The 12811-nt window shown below is 46.9% G+C and overlaps 1 protein-coding gene across 1 annotated transcript in view; it reads right to left on the bottom strand.

Annotated features, from left to right (window-relative positions):
• MOCOS (molybdenum cofactor sulfurase) overlaps positions 1 to 12811 on the bottom strand; it is an 819339-nt gene that overhangs the window by 130574 nt on the left and 675954 nt on the right. Inside the window, exon 9 of the mRNA XM_069620525.1 lies at positions 9574 to 9736. Within this exon, the coding sequence (XP_069476626.1) occupies positions 9574 to 9736 (163 nt within the window). The remainder of the gene's footprint in view (positions 1 to 9573; positions 9737 to 12811) is intronic.

The raw sequence follows: 12811 nt of genomic DNA, 5'->3' as shown, positions 1-12811 counted from the left end.
GCTTCTCTGCTGCACTCATCAAACAACACCTTTCGATTCACATCTGCTCTTCCCTGTACCCCACTAACAACCAACCCCACCCTCTTGCAGGTCCACGCGCAAGTCGTCACCCCCAACCCCCAAATAGCAGAGATGCACTCGAGACCACTTTATGTTGAATTACATTTGAAATTGACCCTTACCACTCGCCACTTTGGAAAGCTGAATGGTTGAGCTGGCTGTGATAATAATGAGTACCGACAGGGGGCAGTGTAAGGCAACGAAAGGGGCAGGGATCCTGTTCTAATGTCCATTGTGAAAGCAATGAAACGTGCGACTGCTCATGGCATTTCTTATTTTGCGTGTGAAATTGGAAGAGGATACGAGTCATGTGCGAGTCACGTAGCCTTATCCTGATTGGTTGCTTTTCTCTTGGTGTCTTTACTACATGCGCGAGATCCTATCGATAACGGCATTAAAAGGGACACATCCGGGCAGCCTCGTAGAGGGCATGAAAACGTTTTTGGAACATAGAGTAAATGGCCCCATCTTGATGAACACTTTTCTTCTTTTGTTGGAAACTTGGGGTGCTTCAAATTAGAGCTTTCTAATTCAGATCAGACCGAACACTAGCCTGAGGTGCAGTGCAGCCTCTAGTTAGGGTGACCAGATTTTGAAAATTAAAAACTGAGACAGGCCACTAACAGAAGTAGGACTACAGCTTCTATCAGCTGTGAAACTAGTCCTACTTCTATGTGGGTGGCCTGTCCCGTGTCATGTTTATCGAGTGAGGAGAGCGCCCAGGTCCAGAGACTATTTCAAGTTTTAAACACCTATCCGCGATTTGCGGATCCGATGGATACCATCCCATTTTTTGGTCAAACCTATGGTGAAGTCATGACATCGGGCCAACAACCGGGATGCTATCCACCCGATCCCGAAATCCCAGGACAGGGTTTTTAAACTTAAAAAAGTCTCGGGACGGAGGCGCAAATACCCGGACAGGCCCAGTAAAACGGGGACGCCTGGTCACCTGACCTCCAGTGCATGCTCCCCCACCATCCGCCGCTCCCCGAGCGTTAAGCCTTGCGCAGAACACAGCGCAAGTATTATGTGAGACGCCCCCTTCCGGCCCAAATTGTGAACTAGAAACCAAAACTGCAAATAGCATAGGGCCCAGAAATATACATTTGAAAACCACTAGTAGTTAAAGAATATCCCACGGAAAGTCCTTGAGAGCGGTAGCAAATCTTTTGTCGTCGGCGCAAAGAGAGTCTTTATTCCTAATTTTAGACCATCAAAACTCATTTTTGGTAACTTTGTTGGGTCTGGCGCTAATACCGCATGATCATGACTTGGAAGTCCCCATTCCCCATTGAGCCCATTCGGGAATGCCCCATTCCCCATTGGGCTCAATGGGGAAAAATCGCGCTCATACCGCCGGCGGATTTCCCGCCGGCGGTATGAGCGCCGATTCTCGGCAGATTTCACACCAGCTCAGGGCTGGCTTGAAATCCGCCGAGGCCCTGATTCGGCGGACCCTTAAATCCGGCGGTAATAGCGCTACCGCCGGATTTAAGGGTTACCGCTGAGGTCGTGATGAGGCCCATTGCCTGGAATAATAAACAAGCACTGGCAAAGCCGACAGTTTGGGCTTTTGTGCAAGTATGGGATATGCACTGATCTAATGGTATTACCTTGCGATAAGATGGTAACGGCTGAAACATTTAATGATTACCTAGGCATATGATGGCCTTAACTGGCAAATGCCAGATCTAAATCAAGTGGCTGAAGGCACACTTGGCTGAGGCTTTTTTTTTATTACACCAGAAGCCATACACAACTGTAATTAAGCCATTAACTCTCATCAGACTGCTTAGAAATAAACCTTGGAAGGCTAATGGTTGATGTTAATGCTTGATACAGCTAGCTCAAAGAGATCCCATGAGGATGTGTTTTGGGAGGGGCAGGTAGTGGATGGGATAGGCCATAGGAATAGGCATGGCCATGGGCAGTCAGTGGCCCGGTGAATAAAAAACACCCTCAAGCCGTGCGTCCCTCCTCACAAGCCATCTCCCTCCTAATTTTACTCCAGTTCAATAGTTTTGCTCATAGTCAAAATTAAAAATAGAATGAAGTAAAACTAAGGTAAAAGGGAACCTCTCTGGTTAGTTGCCTCTCTGGTCCTTGGCTGCTCTTGTGAACTCTCCTCTGGTCCTTGGCTCTCTTTTGAGTTGGTGGCAAAAACAAGAAGCAAAAGGCTTCCATTTTCTGCCATCACAACCACACAAACAAGTACCATAGCTACCTGAAACACACATAACCACTGCTCCACACAGCTGACAAAATATCTAAAACTTTCACCGTACAGAGCCATATCTTTTAAGATCTGAACACATCAATGTTGTAACAAAGCAATCTTGGCCTGATCCCGCTGCTACTGCATTAGCCCCCTAGCCTTTTTCTTGCAGATACTGAAGCTCCTGGAAAGTGTGAAAATTTCAGATGGTGTGCAATGAAAAGACTCAATATCATAGCATAATAGAGCATGGCAGAGTGCGGGGCAGTATTTAGGACGGACCAAGCAACTTCAGTGGCTGGGAGCCACAGGGAGAAAAAGTAATGTTGGTTCAACCACAGTTAGTCCGCTATACTCGAATCTCTGGTGCACTGACTGGCTGGTGAGACTTTCCTGTCAAATCAAGTGATACGAGACTGGGGGAGGGACAGTGCAGCAATAATGCAATTTTATGTGACAATATTGGAGCCACTAGCAGAAGAGTTCCAGGGTGTACCAATGTGTCCCTACACTTATTAAAACTGTCCTATTGTAAGGGTGTTAACGTAATCACTTATAAGCACTCCAAAGTTGGCAGTTGAAGTCAGGGTGAGATTACATTATTTTCCCAGGATCACACCCTTACGCTAAACAGCGAAGCACGATTTGAGCCCACTCTGCAATTTAGGCATGGCCACCTTCTTCCACACTTTACTTGGAACAAATATTTAAGTTTTGGGTGTCAAGGCCTACAATAATACTGTCCTATAGAGTTTACTTGCAAAATACACAAATTTCATAGTAAAGCATCATGACAACATGTAAATCCTTATAGCAGCAGCATGTTGAGCCAAAAGAATATCAGTGTACTTTTATTTTCCACATCCTAAATGGAAAACTATAAGATCCAAAAGGCAAAATATCTATTTACACACTTTATTTTCAGCGCTTTAAGACACACAATAAAAGGAGTTGTGTAATAAACTCACTTAGGTTTGGGGATTCGTCACAAACCTCCAGCGTGTTGTTATGTATGTTTTTAAGAACATTCAACTAAGGACATCAAAGCAAACTTTACTTTTTAGCATATCAAGCTATTAGACATTATGGGTATGAACATATATTTCAAAGGGTGCTTTATTGTGTTGCTCACTTTAACTGTCACAGATTTGCAAGGTGACTGGTGGTCTTTCTGTTGGAAATTCACCAAAATGCATAAGAAAGGCTATGCTGCTGATGACAAAAGAAACGTGTTGTCGAGTTCATTGTGACACTGGCTGCAGAGCCAGGGACGCAGCCTGTGTGTTTCAGGGGGGGTGTGACTAGGGGAAACGGGCAGTGTTTCATCATCCGAGCCAAGCAGATTGTAGATTTGCATCGGAAGAAACAAAATGTGCCCAAAAGCATGTTCCTGATCCTTTGAACTGGGCTCACGGAAGCCCCGCCCCTCAGCTCAGGTTTCGAAGGCAGGGGGCTGGAGCCTGATTAGCTCAAGGACGTTGCGTAACATCCTGTCGCAGAGACCTATCTACGCCGACATATTAATGTTTGCTTAAAATATATTGTCATCTTTCGGTGGCAGTATATTTAAGCAAAACTCCACACGCTCACGTAACTGTAAAGGTTTCTCACAAGTTCTTATAAGCTAATTAAAAGAATCTTACAAAGCATTTTGATGGGGCTGGTTTAAATATACTACCACCCAAAGCACTGCATTTATTAGTGCTTTGGGTGCCAATATATCTAAGCAAACACTAATATCCTGGTATGGATAGGTCTGTGCCGGGATATTACTGTTAGCAGTGCCATGCCGGCATGGACAGTTCCCTGCACCCTGTTGGGCGTGGTCAACAGGACGCGCCTGAATGGGAGCGTGTCGAAATGCACGGTGCCAAATCGGCTGCTCCAAAACACGGCGTATTAAATGCACATAACTTGCACCATCTCCATTTGTCATCATCCTTGTTTCTTCCGCTTTCTCCCTCCCTCATTCCCTCGTCTTCTTTCTGTATCTATCTTTTTTCTCGCACCTCCATTTGGCGGTCCCTCTCGCTCTACCTTACGTCGCTACTCTGCTGTCTCTCCTGTTGAACTAATCTAACTCTGTAGTGCATCCTACAACATATCTGCTGTAAATTGAACTGTGTCTGTCCTATGCACGTTATAGATGCAGCTAAAGGAACATCGTTTTTGTACACACTAGAAAAATGATGTTGCCATCTTTTTTTATGTGAGGAAAGAATATTAAAACTGATAAACAGATTTTACATGTTTAAAGCCGCTTTTAAAACAACATTAGAATGTATGAAATATAATCACTGAAAACAGGGACCCCTAAACGTCTACGAGTTCCACTGTGCACCTTCCTTCCTCCATCCTCTAGGCAATGGTCCCCAGTGCTCATCCTTGGAAGTCCGCTGAGGTAAATGACCCTGCCGCGCGCGCTCCAAGCTCACAGTCCTCAGCAGTTAATATAGAGGGATCTCCACGGTCTCAGATTTCTTGTAGTCTGGCCTGGTGTTCACGAGGAGAGGAATTCACTGACGGGCCCATAGGTCAGCGCTCAACCTCTAGAACTTGTAAGACAAGATAGCTGCACCATGTGAGGAATGGGGGTGCAGGATTCACATACTCCAACACGACTCAATAATGAGTAAGTTGGCAAAGGGAAGTCCGTTTAATGACAAGTACATCAAACAGAGAAACAAATGGAAATCAGCAGCATTGCGATCACCTGTCTCGCTCCGACTTCCTCGAACTTCAGTTGAACAGCAACTTTTATGCATAAAACTTGTCATCATTGATGTCTAACTCTACAAAACTCGTCATGCAATATAATTGGTTAGGAAAGGTAACTTAAGTGTAGGTGCTATATCTGTATATGGTAACAGAGCATGCAGATTGGATAACTCTTATCGGGTGGGCGTCTACGTCCAACCCTCTACATCACACGTGATAGACGTCACTATAACTACGACGTCCCATTGGTTCTATGATCTATAGGACCCTAGATAACTTGCTCCATTGTGATTGGGCGGGTTACACCCCTAGACATAAATCCCCATTTTAATTAGCAGCATGCAGAGTGGACACCCAGGTGCCTGGTGTCCCAAGTTTCACCCTGCCTCCCTTCCATCAATCAGTATCTTAGGGCTATGTGTCAATTAGTTGGCCGGGTATGGACTCGGAACTGTAGCCTCTTATCAGGAAAAGTTATGGCATCCTCGGGTTCTGGATGACATCAGGCGATGGTACCTCTTCGCGCCTGGCTGGTCACGTGTCTATTCACCATGAATCTGCTTCAGTTTCCAGCTTTTATTGTATTTAATTCTGCTTCAGCCCTGCCACCTGCCTGGGCCTCTCTTATCTTGACCTTCACGGGCGAGCTGGTATGCTCTGAAGTTTAATTTTTGCGAGTTGACGCTCTCCTCCCTTTCTCTGGGTTACCTCGATGTCCCAGGCATGAGCCGCTCTCTCTTGAGTTTCGATTCCGCTCTTCCTCTCTGTTCTGGCTGGGTTGTGAAACTGGGCCTGTTAGGCCTCGGGCAGCCTGGGCACATTTCTTCTTTACAAAATGGAGTCGCACTTGTATAATGTACTTCTTGAGGTAGATACATATTTGGCGCATGCCGCTTCCATTATTCTACTAAGCATAGCAAGCAGTATCGTTTTCTTAGCTTCTTGCGTTCCAAGCCTATTTACACACGTTTCACTGGTTGGTTATTTTCATCCTGTCCTGCAACACGTTTCCTTACATTTTAGCATCATCTCTCTCCTGTGTCCATTACATCTATTTTCATAATTGCTTGCGCTGGAGTGTTATCTTCAATAGCCGTTTTGTTCATTTGCAAGTCTGTTCAGGCACTTATGTCATTCTTACTGGCCTTCCATTAAGGCTCTTGGGGTCTCTTCGTGGACCGTATGTAGGTACTCCTCATTTCGTATCAGTGGCTGGTATGGCTGTCTGATAGGGTACGGTGCTGGCCAGGGTTGTCTGGTTATGGGCGCTTCAACAGGTATGGATCTTCTAATGTACTCTGGGCAGGTAACCAGTGGGGCTCTCTGTTGGATCATTTGCTCTTCATACGTCACGTACCTTGGCGAGTACCTTCCTGGTAGCTCGAAATGAGGGGCTGGGTTGCAGGTCATGTCTGAGACCTTCTCTACACTGGTATTCTAAAAACTCTAGTGTACTCACCCAAACAAGCCAGAGAAGGCTACCCCCTAACTTCGCTCTGGTCAATTGCCCCCCCCCCCCAGATTTTGCCCCTTGAGTGGACTTTGGGTACTATTTGCAACCCAAGGAAAACGTCAAACCCAGTGTACGTCGAGGACATGCACAGGCTGGTTTTTGACCAGTAAGGGCTGCAGTAATTTCCACATAGGGAGACATTGGGCCTCATTACGAGGTTGGAGGTAGCCATGCCCTTAAAAAGGGCATGACTACCCCCAAACTCGGGTCTGGCTCCGGGTCCCGCGAAAGGGGAATTAACGGGCCATTCCGACCTGGGGGGGCCGGGTAATTCCCCTTGCGCGGGACCCGAAGCCGGTACGTCCCCATTCCCATTATCTACTCCTTTCCTTCGCTGCCTCCTTCCCTCATGGCTCCCCATATTTCTGACACCTAATGTTCCCCATTGGAAGCCCGGTTCGGGTCATTTGGGCTGAACTATAAAGATGTACAGATAAACGTTTTGGTCATTTTTCAGCCCTCACTCTATATTACGGTATTATCGCCAGAAGACAGTTCCACAATTATATATGCAGCTGAGACAATGGTTTGTCTTCCGGATTGGGCTAAACTTGAAGCAATTATCTGGAGGAACACGTTTGCACTTCCTCGGGATGTCCCTGTGGCAATTATTAGACATGAACTTGGCTTAATTTCACTACAAGCACGTGTACACTGGAAAAGATTGCAACTTTTTAGTAAGGTGTTACTGCCTCCTCCGGAGAGTTTGTTTGTAAAATTACATAAAGAGTTGTTGTTGAACAAATGTCATGTGTTGCATGCCGGCTTGGAGAGGTAAATGTGATGCTATGTTATTGGACAATTCTTCTACAAAAGAGGAACCGTTGACTCAACCTCTGAAAGTCAAATACAATCTTGGATGTAGACTGGATAGCGAATAGAGCGCGACAATGAATGACCATTTATATGATCATTCCAGCATGGAAATGAAAGCTTAGAACAGGATTTCACTATAGCCATCGCCACCTTTTAGGCACTATATCCTAAGAATGAAAGTACACTTGTTTTAACGCGTGACGTGGTAGGCTCTTGAAATAATATTCAGAGGACCGATTGGCTTTGTCGACTCTGTTTACTTGCGGTTGAGTCTTTACAACATCTTCCCATTGGTTGTTCTTTGCCTCCTCCTTTGAGTATTACGTTATTGCACAAATGTGTTTATCATTATGACACGACATGCACTGACGCACTTTGGTTTCGAATTTTAAATGCGCAAGAAATGTCATTGATTATTGCTGTTTTAACTTTTTTTAAAATTGATTTTAAGCACTGTATAAAATGATTGTTTTTATATATGTGGTAGATGAGTTCTAGAAAAGTTATGTGTGAAAATAAATAAAATATTGATTTTAATGAGGTACACATTACATTTATCGACCCATAGCTGAACGCATTCAATACCAAGATCATGAGTAGTAGTCATTTCACTGGTGCTACCCTGACCTTCGCTGGTACCCTGCCTTTGACCTGCAACCCCAAGCTGCTATCCCAGATGGCAAAAGACGCTGGAGTAGAGATGGCCGCCTCCCTCGACCGGACCCCACATACTCTGGCACATGAAACTCTGCCTCTTCCATTTGTGGACACCAAGATTTCGCCTGCCTGGCCTTCCCTCAAAAGGTACTATCGCTACGAGCCACGCCCATTTTCAGCTTCGACTACGGCAGTGGTTTATACACAAGCCTCCCCCATTCATATTGCAATAACCCCAACAAGCGCAAAACACAGAAGCCAGACTCCTGCTCTCATATAAATCCAGCGGCCAACTCTCGCCTGCTCTACGCTGGCTCCATCCCACATTTTAGGAAAGATCTGAAGATCAGCTGTTCAAAGAACATCTCGCCAATCACTGATCACTCGACTCTGCAGTAAATCTCCCCCTTTATTGATGCCAGCTTCTTTGCACCTTTGAATGAATCCCCCTCGGGGTGTCGCCTCTGTACAGTGCTGCCTTTGCTCCCCAGCTAGGATTGCGTGCCACGAATCCTACACATACATGTACTCATACTGGTTCCCAGTGGCCACTCACTTTCCACAAAGACCACCTAGATAGAACATAACTGGAATGAGCCCCTCAGAAAACCCCTCCTCCCTTTCCGACATCTTGCCCTTCTGGAAATCATTGAAACCTGATTCGTCTGCTTCAAGTCAAGCTGGGACCCTCGCGCTTGTACCACATGCACTGCAACGAGGCCTGTACCCACTCCATTCTCTATCTTCGTCCATTGGATCTCTCCCTGACCTTCACCTCTTTAGGCTCCTCCCTCCTCTGCCTTAAGCCTGGCTCCCACAGCCTCTTGCACAGTCCATTTCCTGCCCACATGCTCTGGCAAGTGGAATATCCACTTGCGGTGTGTGCACGCGACAATCACTCCACCCTCTGGCACCACCCTCCCCCTAACTTCCGGTGCTTGTGAAGGATGCCACACAACTAGCCCAGCCATCTCTCTGCATGACAAGGTCATCATAGCAGTGTCTTTGCAATAAAACGATTAACATAAAGAGCCTAGGCATACGCCCAGATCCCCAGGCCCTCATTACTAATGGCAATATTATACAATCTCTTGAAAAATAAATCCTGCCTTCCGCTATGTAAAGAGCCATTCTGACAAGATCATAATAATAAGATCTGCGGAACGCATGGTGTTGTGCAGCTCAGTGCTTTATGTCTAGCTCAGAAAACAGAAATAACCTATTGGTCCCTTCAGGAAAGGCGAGATGCCAGAATCCCGGCACTTTGAGCAGAATGATCCCGCCACGCTGCGGATGATGACACCGCGCCACTGATTAGGGGGCAGGCAGCACTGTTCTATTAATAAAGCCTCTGCCTCAAGTGACAGCACGGAGAAACCATCACCCAGGCCTGCAGGTACATCTTGTGACAGCCGCACCACTGGAGGAGCCAGACACTGGCAATTGGCATCAGCGTTGAGGTCGGTCGCTGGGCTACGCCATGCGTCATTACCGCACACAACTGAATACAAAAGTGTACTTATTCCTCTAATGACAGTGACATGACAAAAAGATTACAGCAGAAAGATGAGCTTGGCTGATGACTACTAACCTTTCGCCCTGATGATCAATTTCTCACGTGCCAGGTCAATTGAAGGGTGTATCATGCAGAGTTTAGACTCCTGCTTCTGGCTCAGGCAAACCCCATTCTGGTTCACAACCATCCAGCTGCGGTCATACAGCAAGCCCTGCTTCCCAATTGGCCACTCCGAAACCTGAGAAGGGAGAAAATGCACAGACACCATGGAAATGAGGCATCAATTGTCCAAGGAAGATCTCCTTACCGGGTACAAGACAAGGTCGGCACGAACAGAGGAATCAAAGAGAAAGACATTTAAAGGAACATGACTTTTTTGAAAAAACATTTAAAAGAGATTTGGGGGATGAAGTGGCTCCGCTTTAGCAACCGATCAAATCAAAGTGAAGGCTTTAAAAGGTTATGCCAATGTTTCCATGGTGGAAACGTCCACTCAATGTTAAGTCTCGTCTTTAAATATGGTGTGCAGGGGTCTGCAACTTTGGGCCTTGCTTTTGACTTCAACTCCCATAAACCCAACACAGAATAGTCAATGGTGAGGGGTCATGGAAGACGTAGTTCCAAACATCTGTAGCACCACCGGTTGTAGGCTTCGGGTATACGGAATGATGCTCCGCACTGCACAATGGTGTGTATGCCACAAAGACAGTGGGCCTCATTATAAATTTGTCAGTCCGGTAACAACGGTACCTGTAAGCTTGCCGGTACCGTTGTTACCAAACCGGCAAACTACAAGTTCTGCTCGCAGGTTACCGATAGGGTACCGGCACCCGCGAGCAGAGAATGTCGGATGCACCAGCACCCTTCTGAATGATGCCGGTGCAGCTGACCACCCCATTCCCATTGGGCCCTATAGGGCCCAATGGGAATGGGGAGCATTTCTTCCCGCTGCCCCCGAATGGGCAATTACCAGGTCCGACGGGGCTGTAATGACCCAGTAATTGCCCATTCGTGGATGCCGGGAAAAATCGCAAGTTTGGCAGCAGCCTGCCGGTTTTACTGGCAAGGATACTGCAAAACTTGTAATGAGGCCCAGTGGCTTACCAGTCTATAGCATCCCAGCTTTATTATAAACCTGCAATTTCAAATACATGGTGGCAAACACACCGATAACATTTGCCAACCCCCCAAATTGGTTAATCCCAAAGTGTGGATCAGTGTTTCTATCAATGCCTCCGTATCTCGGTCATTGTCAATGGGCCTCATTACAAGTATGGCTGTAAGGCAACAACGGCGCCGGTATTGCTACCGACACCGTTGCTACCATACCGCCATACTACGAGTTGTGCTTGCGGGTCTTGCTCTGCCCGCCAGGACCGACCTGATGGCAGTGCGGCACCCGCTAGCGCAACTCGTGGATGCACCGGCACCGTTATGAACGGTGCCGGTGTATCCGAACTCCCCATTCCCATTCAGCCCTATGGGGACGAATGGGGATGGGGAGTCCCTTATTGCCGGCACCCGCAAATGGGCAATTACCGGGTCCGCCAGACTCGCCATGACCCAGTAATTGCCCATTCGCGGGTGCCGGTAAAATCCCGGGTTCGGCAGCAGCCGTGCCTTTGTTACAGGCACGGCTAACGCCAAACCCGTAATCAGGCCCAATATGTCTCTGTCACTGCCAGTGTCTTGGTGCAAGTTTCAGAGTCTCAGTCTGTCTGTGTCTCAATGTCAATGCCCCATTTCAATGCCTCAGTGTGTCTCAGTCAGCACATCCATTAGTGTATGTGTCTCAGTGTGGGGATGTAAAAGAAGATTTGTGTATCATCTACAAAGTGGTGTTAAGAGAACCCAAAATGTTGTGATGTGCTGACCGAGGGATGTGGTGTAAAGAGCTAAGAGTAGAACACCAAGAAAGGCGCCGGAGCGAGGGAGGGAGACTGAGAGGGAGGGAGGTCAGATAAGAGGTGGCGTGCTCCATGAAATGTAGATGTTGCAGAGGGAGAGACAGGAGGCTCCCCATTCGAGAGTTTTATAATGAAGCCTAAAATAAGCAAGTATCTGAAGGAGGGGGACATGGTCCACTGTTTGAAAGGCGACAGAGAGGTCTAGAGGGATTAGGATAGAGCAGAGTTTATGAGGGTGATAAGAGGTTAGAAGATCCGCATAAGGACTGTTTCCCTAGAATGACAGCTACGGAAACTGGATTGGGGAAGGTCAAGGGGGTCATTAGTGCCAAGGTTAATGGAGATCCTGTTAAAGGCAAGCCTTTCTGGAAGGTTATATCAGTGAGGGGGGAAATATAGAGGTTGATAGTCAGCAGGATGGCTGGGGCCAGTAGTTACCTTGAAGCAGGAAGGAAAGATCCCAAAGATTGGAGTTTTGTTTCCATGGTACATGACCCCCACAACGTTCGGACTGGTCTATACGGCAACAGGGTTATGCCCGAAGCGCCAGCCCACCAGAACAGTGGGGGCCAGTTTTTCTGGGTCAAAGTGGGCCAGATCCATGAGTTACAGATCTAGTTTTAACCCATGTTACTAACCAAATATCCTTCAAAATGTGCATTTTACCAAAAACTCCCTGTTGGGTAGTACTCAAACAATCTGTCCCAACCGTTGTAACTGTGGGCCACTTTTTCACTGATGCCTGGGATGATTTCATGTCCCAGTCTGACCCTGGACCCCAAGCACAATGTTCTTACTCGTGCCTGCTCCCTTATCTGTGCGTCTTACTGCCTTGGGTCTCTGTACCCCTCTCCTGGTCCTCTTGTGCCCTCTCTCAGCCCTCTTAACCCTTCATGTTTCTTCTCCTTTCTCTGAGGAGTGTCCTTTCAAGGGGGACACTCTCATGAACTCTGGCTCATTTAGAAAATGTTCTCATGGCTATCCCCCCAATCTCTTGTGCTTTTCCTGATGTGGGACCATCACATCAACCTGAACAATCCTTCTACTCCTTCTTGCCACCTATCATATGTACCGCCAGCATCCATTGCATATCATTAGGTCTGTGGAAAGATTGCCCACTGTATAGTGCCAGCAGAAACATGACTCGATCCAGATCCCAAGAGAAAGGGAGAGGTTAAAAAAGTAAGAGAAATCGAAGCAAGTTAGAGGTGTGAGTTTCTTCTTTCACTGCAGAACCAATGGGTCAACAGGTGAAGATGAGGTGGTGTCTGTCCTCAGCGAGGGTGCAAGTTCAGAGGGGAAGTAGGGGAGAAGGAACATACATAGGAGGTTGTGGGTTAAGGGGTGAAGAATCGTGAAGAAGGGGAGAGGAAAGGGCAAGAGTGTCCAGGATTGTAGAGATCTTG

Source organism: Ambystoma mexicanum, chromosome 5q (genome assembly GCF_040938575.1).
Source record: "Ambystoma mexicanum isolate Mex_15411 chromosome 5q, UKY_AmexF1_1, whole genome shotgun sequence".
In the NCBI taxonomy this organism is placed as follows: Eukaryota; Metazoa; Chordata; class Amphibia; order Caudata; family Ambystomatidae; genus Ambystoma; species Ambystoma mexicanum.
Note: the sequence above shows the minus strand (reverse complement) of the source record. Positions and strands in the feature narration are given on the sequence as shown.